Source organism: Lynx canadensis, chromosome A1 (assembly GCF_007474595.2).
Source record: "Lynx canadensis isolate LIC74 chromosome A1, mLynCan4.pri.v2, whole genome shotgun sequence".
NCBI classification, from domain to species: Eukaryota; Metazoa; Chordata; class Mammalia; order Carnivora; family Felidae; genus Lynx; species Lynx canadensis.
Window position 1 is genome coordinate 141,000,922 of NC_044303.2, and position 15,456 is coordinate 141,016,377.

Genomic DNA, 15,456 nt, shown 5'->3' on the forward strand with positions numbered 1-15,456 from the left:
CCCTGCTTCAGATTCTGTGTCTGCCTCTCTCTGACCCTCCCCTGTTCATGCTGTGTCTCTCCCTGTCTCAAAAATAAATAAATGTTAAAAAAAATAAAATAAACTGAACGTGATGTTCCTTTTTTTAACCTCTGCTGTTAGCAATCCAAAGATGCTATTCGAAAGTCAAAATGCATAGTGAATAAATATGTACGTAGAAGACTGATCTTTATTTCCATGGTGCAATGCAAAAGCAAACTAAACTATTGAGTTTCTTTACTTTAGGCTAGAGTAGCTCATGGTAGCTTACGGTTGCAACATTGGTTCTGTGATTTTTAACTGGGAAAATTGACTGTTGAGAAATGACAGTTTCTTAATATATCAAGGTGGATAATTTTTTTTTCCCTAAAATTCCCCCACCAAGACAAGTAATTGAGGTAGTTGACCAAACTCTGTTTTCCATAGTAAAGAGGGTCAGAGGTCAGAAATGAGGTATAAGAGTGCCGTGGCAGTGACTGGACACAGGGAGGTTTTTCAGTAGGTGCTGTGGAGCCTTACGAAAAACGGACAGGTGAGGATTTTACAATATTCTGATTCAACCCCTATACCACCTTATCAACAAAATGTATACTGAAAATGTGTGTTATTCATCAGGGTTTCTGGAAGGAACAAGAAAAATAATGAGAAGGGTTGAGAACCATGGTTGAGAACCATGGTAATTCTGAATTTTATCACATAAAACTTATCTGGGGGATGCCTGGGTGGCTCACTTGGTTAAGCATCTGACTCTTGATCTCAGCTCAGGGCTTGATCTCAGTGTTGTGAATTCAAATCCCACGTTGAGCTCCATGCTGGGCTTGGAGCCAACTTAAAAAAAAATTACCTACAGCCTCAACAGAGTCAAAACATGCAAAGGCAAGGAAAATTAGTAACTGAGGGGGAAGAAAGCAGTTTCGTAGAGTTGAGGACTTCAAGGGTTTTTTTTTTTTCTTTTGCTTAAGTTGGGTACAAGGTTGGATTTTGAGGTACTTTCATTAAACAGCATTTGTTTCCGATTCTGTGTCTCCCTCTCTCTCTGACCCTCCCCCGTTCATGCTCTGTCTCTCTCTGTCTCAAAAATAAACAAACATTTTAAAAAAATTTAAAAAACCAGCATTTGTACATAAAGTATCTTTAAGAAAAAAAATGTAATATAAGTGAGCTTGTATGTTCACAAAAGTGTGAAAGAACATTTCATGTGTCTTTCTCCTTTTTAACCCTATAGCATCTACTTTTGGCCATGTGCCAAATTTGAGATGCACAAAATGAACAAAGAGTGAGTGTCTCTGATTAGTGTTAATGATTCTCTTCTCTTCCACAGTTACACAAATGCACTATTCACCATGAAGCTGGAAGCCTTATCCCAAGGGCAAGAGAATTTAAGCTGGAATGAAATTCAGAAGTGTATAGATATGGTGAATATTCAAATTCAAGAAGAAAACGATCGTAAGTATGGAACACATTCCTTCTCATAGTATAATGAGCAACTAAGGTTTCTGGACTACTTAGTTCCCTAGATTAGGAATGCAGATTTTTGCTCATGGAGCCCCAAGAGAGCACTCTTCCCTGATATGCATGTGTATATATAAATTTTTTGCCTGTAATACTGTGTCACCGTATATGCATTACAAAGCATACATAAAAAGACATAAAAGGATGGGATAAAAATATGTAAACAGAAGTCCTCATGTTTTCTTATTTATACTTCACAGGTGAATACTCTAGTTAACTCAGTTTTTAAAATTTTTTTGAATGTTATTCATTTTGGAGAGAGACACAGAGCATGAACAGGGGAGGGGCAGAGAGAGAGGGGGAGACAGAATCTGAAGCAGGCTCCAGGCTCTGAGCTGTCAGCACAGAGCCCGACACAGGGCTCGAACCCATGAACGGTGAGATCATGACCTGAGTGGGAGTCGGACGCTTCACTGACTGAGCCACCCAGGTGCCCCATAACTCAATTTTTTAGATGCTAAACTTTATTTTGATCTTTTATTTGGGCTTTTTTTTTTTTGAAGTTTGAACATGTTCCTACCCTAAGAAGAAATTGGAACAAAAACTAACTGTTGCTTTAGGATCACATACCATGATTGATGATTGACTGTGTATCTAGAAATTATGAGCTAGCTGCGTGAAAATGGACAATCCCAAGAAGATATGCTCTGAAACATGCTTTCTTGAAGATACACTTGCCTTCTTATCATTTGCCTCTTGCTTGCAAAAACAGAGTGTGGAATCAAGAGCTCTGTAACTGAGCAGTTAGTGTAGTCACTGCTTTCCTGTAGCATGAACTATCAAATTCAAGTTCCACGTGGTCTGTTTCATCATAAAAACAAACTAGCACCATCATCTTTGGCTTCCTCTGAGCTCTTTGATTTGTCAGCAACATTTAGATTAAGATCGCTGATGTCCGTGACCTCCCCTCTGTCCTCCATCTTTGACCTGTAACTCATTCTAAGTTTGCTGACTGAATAGGCAGATAGTTCTCTCACACGTTTAGGCTGTTTTAGTGCGTTTTGGTGAGGTCTTAGGTCTGGTCTTCTAAGGCAGAATCTAACTTTGGGATAGTAAAATCCCTGTTGAGATAAAAACATATGACTTTGTTATTTAATTGCATTTGCATAATCTGCTTTGCTTTCTTTACTCTTTCCTATGAGCCCTGTGCCCAGCATCATGGCAGGGTTTGTTTTGTTGTTGTTGTTGTTGTTGTTGTTGTTGTTGTTGTTGTTGTTGTTAAACATCTTACTCTAGGTGCCTAATAGATAACATGTATTCAGATATGCTGCCTTGACATCATATTCACAGATGGGCCACTGTTACACATATATCCAGGCAGTTTCTTCATTTTGTCCTTTTTAAGTTCTATAAATCTAAATTTCCTCTTCTCTGACCACACAGCTTGCTGCTGCCTCTCTGCGTGTCCTTGGAGACATTTTGGAATCCCTGCAATCGGACAGTTTGCACACAGCCCGCTTAGCTTTTTTCTGACACGTTGCCTTGGTGGTTCTTGCCAGATGTTAGTCAAGAGGGAAGCACTAATGTGAGCAGATGTTTGATATCGTCTGGTCTGGACGGACACTAGTGTATGTCCTGTTACAAAGTTCACACCCCCAGCCCCCTGCCCCCCTGCCCTGCTACTTGACTCCCAGCTGCACACTCTTGAGTTTCCTGCAGCAATTGTTTGAGTGCTTTGGCTAATGCAATTCAAGAGTAGGACTCCTCTGTTTCGGTAAGCAAAACTAAGAATCAGGTCCCATCTTTGTTTTCTCATTTTTTCCTAGTTCTTGCTGGCAATACCCACAGTCCAGGCCTTTGCTGCTTTTATGGCAAAGGTGCATTAGTTCTCAGTGCTAAATGGTTGTACTTTTACTCCCATTCTGGACGTTAATTAAAAAGCAGGGTGGAGGATGCCATTTTTGTTGCAGACTATCCAGTAGAGCTTTTGCTTTTTTTTAGGAAAAGAAAAACAAGTAACATTTGTATCACTTAAAAAAAGAATGGCTTTTTGTTAGGTGGGTGTTATATCTCAGCAGAAATATTTTTGGATTGGTATCTTTGGATTGGTATGGATTTGTCTGTATAGGCATCTACACTACATGTATTTTCCTTGGGCTGTACGTCACATGGCTGTTACCATATTTCCTTTGATTATCATGTCATGAAGGGCATATGCCATAACCACAGTAGTTATTTCAGAGACTTCTTTATCATATTTCCTTTCTAGAATTTGGAGAACTCATTGCAGAATATATAATTTCTCTGTGCTTTGGTTTGTTTTATTAGGTCACAATGAGGTATTTTTGTTCAAAGTTCTTGAATTCTTGAGTGTGATATCCTCTGTTTATGTAATTGTTTTAAAAGCTACATAAAAATATACACCATTGTGAACAGACATAAATTGCACAGTATAGTAATTAAACCACCCCAAAGAGCTAAGGATTTTTCATGGACACCTTGAAAGTGTTTTACCCTTCCCACCCTGCCCCTGCCACACACTTCAAGGTCTAATCCTGTGTCTGAATTGTGATGTGGATAAGGTACCACAGCTAATGGGAAATCCTAAATGTGGAAGGTGCATTTAATAGAGAAGATGCTAAGTGCATTTCCTCAGACTTGGAGGCTCTGTTGATTTCTTCCTGGAAAGTTCACTTTTCCAAACTACCAAAACAAGGTAGTTTTGTTCCTTTGAATTTTTGCTTTTTTAATGTAGTAGGTACTTGTCTTTGTAGGTTAACTCATCTGCTATCTCAAATGCATGAGCTGTAAGAGAATATCCACTGTCTCACTGGAATAGAACATTATAGTCTCTGTGATGGTTTAAAAAAGTGGGTCATGAACTGGGGCTCACCAATGGGATTTTCCCTTCTCTTATAAACAGAGGAAGTGATGCGCATGTGCCCTGGTGGCTTCTGGGTAGGTCTTACATGTCCTGTGAGGTCATTCACTATGACCTCAGTAGCTTTTGTTCTTAGAAACATACCAAACAAAAACTTAAACAAGTGGTTTCAACCAAGTCAGCTGGAATGCACTCACTCCCAGGTGACTGGCCATTAGGAACACATATTCTCTTTCTCAGACATAGTTCTGTTAAGATCATTTTTGGATGGGGTGTTTAAAAGTATTTGGAACAGTCTACCGAAGAGACTTCATGTCCAGGGAATGATATGAAGTATCCCATGCTCTCCAGGTTGTAACTACTACAGGGTAAAATGATAATACCTTGTATGTGGATAGTACTTAGACTTTGTTGAGTTCTTCCAATGTTTTCAGATCATGTAACTTGAGTGTTAGGGAACTGTTTTTGCTTTTTCTTCAAACATGTTTAAGTGTTAGAATCTAGAATAATTTCTGGTCTTTTAGATCATCCCTTTTCTTCTACAGATAAATCTCTTCATTCTTAGCGTTTGAATATCAGGATGAAGATACTTCTTAAAAATTATAACTACTTTATTCCATAGCATGTCACATTTGTAAAGTGACTTATGATTGTGTTTGAAAAAATAACTGACAGAATGGGAAATAGTGAGTTTGGCTTTAGGAATATTTATTTTCAAAACTTACTGCTTGTTAGTGTTTACCTTCTTTCCTAGTTCTTGTACATCAGCACTAAGCTGGGAAGTGAAAAAACCCCGTTTGTGTGTGTGTGTATATGTGTGTGCATATACAGTTGACCCTTGAACAGCGTGGTTTGAACTATATGTTTGTTTTTTTTTTAATCAGTAGAGTACTCTAAATATATTTTCTCTTAGGATTTTCTTAACATTTTCTTTTCTCTGGCTTACTCATTGTAAGAATACATGTTACTTGACTATGTTATTACTGAGGCTTCCAGCCAGTAGTAAGCTCTGATTAGTTACATTTGGGGGGAGTAAAAAATTATACCTGATTTTTTTTCAATATATGAAATTTATTGTCAAATTGGTTTCCATACAACACCCAGTGCTCATCCCAAAAGGTGCCCTCCTCAATACCCATCACCCACCCTCCACTCCCTCCCACCCCCCATCAACCCTGTTTGTTCTCTGTTTTTAAGAGTCTCTTATGCTTTGGCTTTCTCCCACTCTAACCTCTTTTTTTTTTTCCTTCCCCTCCCCCATGGGTTCCTGTTAAGTTTCTCAGGATCCACATAAGAGTGAAACCATATGGTATCTGTCTTTCTCTGTATGGCTTATTTCACTTAGCATCACACTCTCCATTTCCATCCACGTTGCTACAAAGGGCCATATTTCATTCTTTCTCATTGCCACATAGTACTCCATTGTGTATATAAACCACAATTTCTTTATCCATTCATCAGGCTCTTTCCATCATTTGGCTATTGTTGAGAGTGTTGCTATAAACATTGGGGTACAAGTGCCCCTTTGCATCAGTACTCCTGTATCCCTTGGGTAAATTCCTAGCAGTGCTATTGCTGGGTCATAGGGTAGGTCTATTTTTAATTTTTTGAGGAACCTCCACACTGTTTTCCAGAGTGGCTGTCCCAGTTTGCATTCCCACCAACAGTGCAAGAGGGTTCCCGTTTCTCCACATCCTCTCCAGCATCTATAGTCTCCTGATTTATTCATTTTGGCCACTCTGACTGGCGTGAGGTGATATCTGAGTGTGGTTTTGATTTGTATTTCCCTGATGAGGAGCGACATTGAGCATCTTTTCATGTGCCTGTTGGCCATCCAGATGTCTTCTTTAGAGAAGTGTCTATTCATGTTTTCTGCCCATTTCTTCACCGGGTTATTCGTTTTTCGGGTGTGGAGTTTGGTGAGCTCTTTACAGATTTTGGATACTAACCCTTTATTTAGTATGTCATTTGCAAATATCTTTTCCCATTCCGTTGGTTGCCTTTTAGTTTTGTTGTTTGTTTCCTTTGCTGTGCAGAAGCTTTTTATCTTCATGAGGTCCCAGTAGTTCATTTTTGCTTTTAATTCCCTTGCCTTTGGGGATGTGTCAAGTAAGAGATTGCTATGGCTGAGGTCAGAGAGGTCTTTTCCTGCTTCCTCCTCTAGGGTTTTGATGGTTTCCTGTCTCACATTCAGGTCCTTTATCCATTTTGAGTTTATTTTTGTGAATGGTGTGAGAAAGTGGTCTAGTTTCAATCTTCTGCATGTTGCTGTCCAGTTCTCCCGGCACCATTTGTTAAAGAGACTGTCTTTTTTCCATTGGATGTTCTTTCCTGCTTTGTCAAAGATGAGTTGGCCATGCGTTTGTGGGTCTAGTTCTGGGGTTTCTATTCTATTCCATTGGTCTATGTGTCTGTTTTTGTGCCAATACCATGCTGTCTTGATGATGACAGCTTTGTAGTAGAGGCTAAAGTCTGGGATTGTGATGCCTCCTGCTTTGGTCTTCTTCTTCAAAATTACTTTGGCTATTCGGGGCCTTTTGTGGTTCCATATGAATTTTAGGATTGCTTGTTCTAGTTTCGAGAAGAATGCTGGTGCAATTTTGATTGGGATTGCATTGAATGCGTAGATAGCTTTGGGTAGTATTGACATTTTGACAATATTTATTCTTCCAATCCATGAGCACGAAATGTTTTTCCATTTCTTTATATCTTCTTCAATTTCCTTCATAAGGTTTCTATAGTTTTCAGAATACAGATCTTGTACATCTTTGGTTAGATTTATCCCTAGGTATTTTATGTTTCTTGGTGCAATTGTGAATGGGATCAGTTTCTTTATTTGTCTTTCGGTTGCTTCATTATTAGTGTATAAGAATGCAACTGATTTCTGTACATTGATTTTGTATCCTGCAACTTTGCTGAAGTCATGTATCAGTTCTAGCAGACTTTGGGTGGAGTCTATCGGATTTTCCATGTATAAGATCATGTCATCTGCAAAAAGTGAAAGCTTGACTTCATCTTTGCCAATTTTGATGCCTTTGATTTCCTTTTATTGTCTGATTGCTGATGCTAGCACTTCCAACACTGTTAAACAACAGCGGTGAGAGTGGACATCCCTGTCATGTTCCTGATCTCAGGGAAAAAGCTCTCAGTTTTTCCCCATTGAGGATGATGTTAGCTGTGGGCTTTTCATAAATGGCTTTTATGATGTTTAAGTATGTTCCTTCTATCCCGACTTTCTGAAGGGTTTTTATTAAGAAAGTGTGCTGAATTTTGTCAAATGCCTTTTCTGCATCGATTGACAGGATCATAGGGTTCTTATCTTTTCTTTTATTAATGTGATGTATCACATTGATTGATTTGCGAATGTTGAACCATCCCTGCATCCCAGGAGTGAATGCCACTTGATCATGGTGAATAATTCTTTTTATATGCTGTTGAATTCGATTTGCTAGTATCTTATTGAGAATTTTTGCATCCGTATTCATCAGGGATATTGGCCTGTGGTTCTCTTTTTTTTACTGGGTCTCTGTCTGGTTTAGGAATCAAAGTAATGCTGGCTTCATAGAATGAGTCTGGAAGTTTTCCTTCCCTTTCTATTTTTTGGAATAGCTTGAGAAGGATAGGTGTTATCTCTGCTTTAAATGTCTGGTAGAACTCCCCTGGGAAGCCATCTGGTCCTAGACTCTTATTTGTTGGGAGATTTTTGATGACTGATTCAATTTCTTGGCTGGTTATGGGTCTGCTCAAGCTTTCTGTTTCCTCATGATTGAGTTTTGGAAGCATGTGGGTTTTTAAGACTTTGTCCATTTCTTCCAGGTTGTCCAGTTTATTGGCATATAATTTTTCATAGTATTCCCAGATAATTGCTTGTATCTCTGAGGGATTGGTTGTAATAATTCCATTTTCATTCATGATTTTATCTATTTGGGTCATCTCCCTTTTCTTTTTGAGAAGCCTGGCTAGAGGTTTGTCAATTTTGTTTATTTTTTCAAAAAACCAACTCTTGGTTTCGTTGATCTGCTCTACAGTTTTTTTAGATTCTATATTGTTTATTTCTGCTCTGATCTTTATCATTTCTCTTCTTCTGCTGGGTTTAGGCTGCCTTTGCTGTTCTGCTTCTATTTCCTTTAGGTGTGCTGTTAGATTTTGTATTTGGGATTTTTCTTGTTTCTTGAGATAGGCCTGGATTGCTATGTATTTTCCTCTCAGGACTGCCTTCGCTGCGTCCCAAAGCGTTTGGATTGTTGTATTTTCATTTTCGTTTGTTTCCATATATTTTTTTATTTCTTCTCGAATTGCCTGGTTGACCCACTCATTCTTTAGAAGGGTGTTCTTTAACCTCCATGCTTTTGGAGGTTTTCCAGACTTTTTCCTGTGGTTGATTTGAAGCTTCATAGCATTGTGGTCTGAAAGTATGCATGGTATAATTTCAATTCTTGTATACTTATGAAGGGCTGTTTTGTGACCCAGTATATGATCTATCTTGGAGAATGTTCCATGTGCACTCGAGAAGAAAGTATATTCTGTTGCTTTGGGATGCAGAGTTCTCAATATATCTGTCAAGTCCATCTGATCCAATGTCTCATTCAGGGCCCTTGTTTCTTTATTGACCATGTGTCTAGATGATCTATCCATTTCTGTAAGTGGAGTGTTAAAGTCCCCTGCAATTACCACATTCTTATCAATAAGGTTGCTTATGTTTATGAGTAATTGTTTTATATATTTGGGGGCTCCCGTATTCGGCGCATAGACATTTATAATTGTTAGCTTTTCCTGATGGATAGACCCTGTAATGATTCTATAATGCCCTTCTTCATCTCTTGTTACAGCCTTTAATTTAAAGTCTAGTTTGTCTGATATAAGTATGGCTACTCCAGCTTTCTTTTGACTTCCAGTAGCATGATAAATAGTTCTCCATCCCCTCACTCTCAATCTAAAGGTGTCCTCAGGTCTAAAATGAGTCTCTTGTAGATAGCAAATAGATGGGTCTTGTTTTTTAATCCATTCTGATACCTTATGTCTTTTGGTTGGCGCATTTAGTCCATTTACATTCAGTGTTATTATAGAAAGATATGGGTTTAGAGTCATTGTGATGTCCATAGGTTTCATGCTTGTAGCGATGTCTCTGGTACTTTGTCTCACAGGGTCCCCCTTAGGATCTCTTGTAGGGCTGGTTTAGTGGTGACGAATTCCTTCAGTTTTTGTTTGTTTGGGAAGACCTTTATCTCTCCTTCTATTCTAAATGACAGACTTGCTGGATAAAGGATTCTCGGCTGTATATTTTTTCCTGTTTCTCACATTGAAGATCTCCTGCCATTCCTTTCTGGCCTGCCAAGTTTCAGTAGAGAGATCGGTCACGAGTCTTATAGGTCTCCCTTTATATGTTAGAGCAGGTTTATCCCTAGCTGCTTTCAGAATTTTCTCTTTATCCTTGTATTTTGCCAGTTTCACTATGATACGTCGTGCAGAAGATCGATTCAAGTTACATCTGAAGGGAGTTCTCTGTGCCTCTTGGATTTCAGTGCCTTTTTCCTTCCCCAGATCAGGGAAGTTCTCAGCTATTATTTCTTCAAGTACACCTTCAGCACCTTTCCCTCTCTCTTCCTCCTCTGGAATACCAATTATGTGTACATTATTTCTCTTTAGTGCATCACTTAGTTCTCTAATTTTCCCCTCATACTCCTGGATTTTTTTATCTCTCTTTTTCTCAGCTTCTTCTTTTTCCATAATTTTATCTTCTAGTTCACCTATTCTCTCCTCTGCCTCTTCAATCCGAGCCGTGGTTGTCTCCATTTTATTTTGCAGCTCATTAATAGCATTTTTTAGCTCCTCTTGGCTGTTCCTTAGTCCCTTGATCTCTGTAGCAATAGATTCTCTGCTGTCCTCTATACTGTTTTCAAGCCCAGCGATTAATTTTATGACTATTATTCTTTTTTTTTTTTAATTTTTTTTTTTTAACGTTTATTTATTTTTGGGACAGAGAGAGACAGAGCATGAACGGGGGAGGGGCAGAGAGAGAGGGAGACACAGAATCGGAAACAGGCTCCAGGCTCTGAGCCATCAGCCCAGAGCCCGACGCGGGGCTCGAACTCACGGACCGCGAGATCGTGACCTGAGCTGAAGTCGGACGCCCAACCGACTGAGCCACCCAGGCACCCCTTATGACTATTATTCTAAATTCACTGTTATATTGTTTCAATCCTTCTTGACCAGTTCGTTAGCTGTTGTTATTTCCTGGAGATTCTTTTGAGGGGAATTCTTCCATTTCGTCATTTTGGATAGTCCCTGGAGTGGTGAGGACCTGCAGGGCACTTCCCCTGTGCTGTCTTGAATAACTTGCGCTGGTGGGTGGGGCCGCAGTCTGACCCGATCTCTGCCCCCAGCCCACCGCTGGGGCCACAGTCAAACTGGTGTGTACCTTCTCTTCCCCTCTCCTAGGGGCAGGATTCACTGTGGGGTGGGGTGGCCCCTGTCTGGGGTACTTGCACACTGCCAGGCTTGTGGTGCTCGGGATCTGGCGTATTAGCTGGGGTGGATCACCAAGTGCACAGGGGCGGGAGGGGCAGGCTCAGCTCACTTTTCCTTTGGAGATCCGCTTCGGGAGGGGCCCTGTGGCACCGGGAGGGAGTCAGACCCGCCAGAGGGATGAATCCGCAGAAACACAGCATTCGGTGTTTGCGCGGTGCAAGCAAGTTCCCTGACAGGAACTGGTTCCCCTGGGGTTTTGGCTGGGGGATGGGGGAGGGAGATGGCGCTGGCCAGCGCCTTTGTTCCCCTCCAAGCTGCGCTCTGTCGTCCAGGACTCAACAACTCTCCCTCGCGTTGTCCTCCAACCCTCCCGTTCTCCAAGCAGAGCTGTTAACTTATAACCTTCCAGATGTTAAGTCCCGCTGGCTGGCAGAACCCACGCAGTCCAGCCCCTCCGCTTTTCAAGCCAGACTCCGGGGCTCTGCTTGGCCAGCAGGCTCCCTCCCGCCAGTCTGTGCAGCGTGCACCGCCTCTCTGCCCTTCCTACCCTCTTCCGTGGGCCTCTCATCTGTGTTTGGCTTGGGAGAATCCATTCTGCTAGTCTTCTGGCGATTTTCTGGGTTATTTAGGCAGGTGTGGGTGGAATATAAGTGATCCGCAGGACGCGGTGAGCCCAGCATCCTCCTACGCCGCCATCTTCCCTATACCTGAATTTTTGACTGCACAGGGTGTTGGTGCTCCTAACCCCCACTTTGTTCATGTGTCTACTATATATAAGTATATTCTTGCATATACTTTAGTATTTTATGACTTGTTGATAATTTATTTTTAATAATAAGGTAGTACGGAGAATGGGCCTCCAAATAGATACCCTTTGCTGGTGTTGCAAAAATTTGTCAAGTTCCATGACTTTGCTCTGTATTTTTCTTTCCTGGACCTTCTAGTCTATTTCCTAAGAACCTGTGGTATGATGGAGATGGTAGAAGGTTGAGCTGGTAGATACGGTTATTATTCTTTTGGCATATCCATGAGTTAGGGCTCCAGATGTTATTTTACCAGGTGGTTTCATAGAAGCAATTTGTGATAGTAATTAGTCATAACTAAACCTTAAAACTATCTTAAAAAACATGTCTGACTATTAATCTCTAGGAGGCCTATCTACACTCCCCAACTACGTGCAGCTACTTTAATCATTAAAATTAGATAAAATTTAAAATTAAGTTCGTCAGTCATACTAGCCACATTTTAAATGCTTAATAGTTACATGAAGTGTATTGGACAGCCCAGTCAGAGAACGTTTTCATCATCACAGAATGTTCTATTGGACAGCATTGGACTGTATGGACCTGGAAATTCGCTCTACTGATACTATAGGGAATTGTTTGATTTAGAACTATCTCTGGGGGCGCCTGGGTGGCGCAGTCGGTTAAGCGTCCGACTTCAGCCAGGTCACGATCTCGCGGTCCGTGAGTTCGAGCCCCGCGTCAGGCTCTGGGCTGATGGCTCAGAGCCTGGAGCCTGTTTCCGATTCTGTGTCTCCCTCTCTCTCTGCCCCTCCCCCGTTCATGCTCTGTCTCTCTCTGTCCCAAAAATAAATAAACGTTGAAAAAAAAATTAAAAAAAAAAAAAAAAGAACTATCTCTGTTTTGGCATCCTTCACAAAGTGGTAACGTAATCTAAAGAATAGAATGTATATCCAAACCTCTTTGTATTTCAGTTTTTTTTTTCTGTACATCTCGACATTAAATTTTTCCAGCTCTGTTATTCTGTGGTTCTGTCACTCATTGCCTTCACACTGCTATCTAAGTGAGGTTTACACTAGAAATTAGCATTCCTCCTGCTACTTGTATATAAAGTTGTCCTCCCATTTTATAACACCTTCATTGAGATATAATTTATATACCATAAAATTGACCCATTGATTGTTTTTATGGTGACTTTTATGGATTTAAAAAGTTGTACTACCATCACACTATCTAAATTCATAACATTTTCATCACCCCGAGAAGAGACTTTGTAGAGTCACTCCCCTTTGCCTGTCCTCCCGTTCCCCCCACCCGCAACCACTGGTCTACTTTGTTTCTGTGGATTTTCCCATTGTGGATATTTCATATAAGTAGAATAGTGTCTAAGTTTTTATGTGAACCTGTGGTTCCCTTAAGTGTATATACCTAGGAGTAGAATTGCTAGATCAGATGGTAATTCTGCGTTTAGTATTTTAAGGAACTGCTTGTTTTCCATTACAACTACCATTTTCTATTCCCACCAGCAATGTATGAGAGTTCCAGTGTCAGCACATCTTCACACTTGTTACTGTTTGTTTTATTTTTATTGCCATCCTAGTGGATATGAAGTGGTATCTCATTGTGATTTGGATTTGCATTTTCCTGATAACTAATATTGAGTATCTTTTCATGCGATTATTAGCCATTTGCATATCTTCTTTCAAGAAGTGTGTGTTCAAGGCCTTTACCCATTTTAAATTGGGTTTTCCTTTCTTATTGTTGAGTTGTAAGAGTTCCTTATATATCTGGTATACATGTATATAAGGTGTACGAGTCTTTTATCACATAGAGGATTTGCAAGTATTTTCCCCCATTCTATAGATTGCCTTCACTTTCTCTGGTGTCCTTTGAAGCATAAAAGTTTGCATTTTTACATCCCGTGTATTTATTTTTTTTCTTTAGTTGTGTTTCTGGTGTCACTATTAAAATTAGCACCTAACCCATGGCCACAAAGATTTCCTCCTATGTTTTCATCTAAGTGTTACATAGATTAAGCTTTTACACTTCAGTCTGTGATCCATTTTGAGTTATTTTTTTGTGTAGGCTCTGATGTAGAGAGTCCAGCTTCATTCTTAGGCATGTGGCTGTCCAGTTGTCCCAGTGCCATTTGTTATAAAGACTTGTACTTGTTGAGTTGTCTTGGCAGTCTTGTCAAAAATCAGTTGCCCACAAATGTAAGGGTTTATTTCTGAACTCTAAATTCTTTTCCATTGATCCGTACATCTATCCTTATGCCAGCACCATGCAGTGTTGATTAACTGTAGCTTTGTAGTAAGTTTTGAAATTGTTAAGAGAACTCCAGTTTTGTTCTTTTTTCAACACTGCGTTGGTTATTCTTGGTCCCTTGCATTTATATGTGAATTTTAGATACAGCTTGTCAATTTCTGTTTGAAAGAAAAATGCAATTGGGATTTTGACAGGGATTACCCTGAATCTATTGATCAGTTTGAGGAGTATTTCCGCCTTAACAGTATTGTTTGGATCCATGAACATGAGATGATTTTTCCATTTATTTAGGTCATCTTTAATTTTTTTCAGTGGTGTTTCGTGGTTTTCAGCGTACATGTCTTGTGCTTCTTTTGTTAAATTTATTCCCGTTTATGATTTAAGTAGTTACAATGTAGTTGTGATTGGAATCTACTCCAAATGGAATTTTCTCCTCCATTTCATTTTCACATCGTACACTGAGTGTGTGTAGAAATACTCCACACTTTTTTACATTGACCTTGTATCCTGCAGCCTTAGCTCTGCTTATTAGCTCTTAGAGGTTTTCTTATGTGCAGGGGGTTCCCTACCCCCTTTCTAACTCCATCTTTCTTATAGGTGATTCTAGAGAACTTATGATGTACTGTGACTTAAGAGGAAAACTTTTTTTCTTGCCCTAGGAATCGTAGCTGTAGGGTACATCAATGAAGCTATTGATGAAGGGAATGCTTTGAAAACTTTAGATACTCTGCTCTTACCTACCGCTAAGATCAAAGATGTGGATCCAGACTGCGCCCAGCACTACCAGGATGTTTTATACCATGCTAAAATGCAGAAACTCATGGTGAGTCTTAGTAGGTTTGTTGCTTTTAAATTTACAGACTGGGTGGAGGGAGAAGGGCTGAGAGGGAGGATTTTCTTGATTTGTTTTGCCTACGGCTTATGAGATACTCTTCCCACAATTGCCTATGGACCAAAATGGAAATAATAGGGCTGTTTTTATCCTGGTGTCAAACATGAGCAGGAAGCTGGCTCCAGAGCTAATCACTGCTTTTACTTTAACTAAAACCTCACTGGTGGGTGAGTTCTTGTTCAGATTCCAATTCATTGGATATTTACTGAGCACATACTGTATACATAGTGTACTGTAAGAGGGAAAAAGGGTAGAAGGAACACATGACATTTGAAGATCTCTGTCCTTCTTAAGATGCTTAGAAATGGAGGTAGTGGGCATTCTTATATAGAAGAGTTAAATAACAGTAGAGATGAGTATGTGACACAGTGTGAAAACAAGGCATGCACCGAGTACTTCAGAGACCATGGATTTTTGTGGGCTAGAATCCTAAGAGGAGTGGTCATGGAGAGAGAACAGGAGCTGCCCCTGGAAGGGAAGGAGGAGCTGGTGAGGTGGGCAGAAAGCAGGATGGTGCAGGCTGGGAATACAGTGCTGGGCAGGTGTGAGCCTGGTTTGTTCTCAGCACAGGAAGAGACTGACCTGGCCACAGTCCCTTTGAAGAGCACAGGATTTTTTCCATGCTGCAGAACTTAGACTGGTGTTAGGAGGTGTTCCACAGATACTGGCCAGTGTTGGAAGGGTGCTGAGTGGTGAAGCTTATGATCTGTTCCTTGAGAGTGAGAGAGAGATGC

General features: G+C 40.2%; 1 protein-coding gene across 1 annotated transcript in view; it reads left to right on the forward strand.

Annotated features, from left to right (window-relative positions):
• IQGAP2 (IQ motif containing GTPase activating protein 2) overlaps nucleotides 1-15,456 on the forward strand; it is a 296,669-nt gene that overhangs the window by 192,807 nt on the left and 88,406 nt on the right. Inside the window, exons 12-13 of the mRNA XM_030323348.1 lie at nucleotides 1,340-1,464; nucleotides 14,490-14,653. Of these exons, the coding sequence (XP_030179208.1) occupies nucleotides 1,340-1,464; nucleotides 14,490-14,653 (289 nt within the window). The remainder of the gene's footprint in view (nucleotides 1-1,339; nucleotides 1,465-14,489; nucleotides 14,654-15,456) is intronic.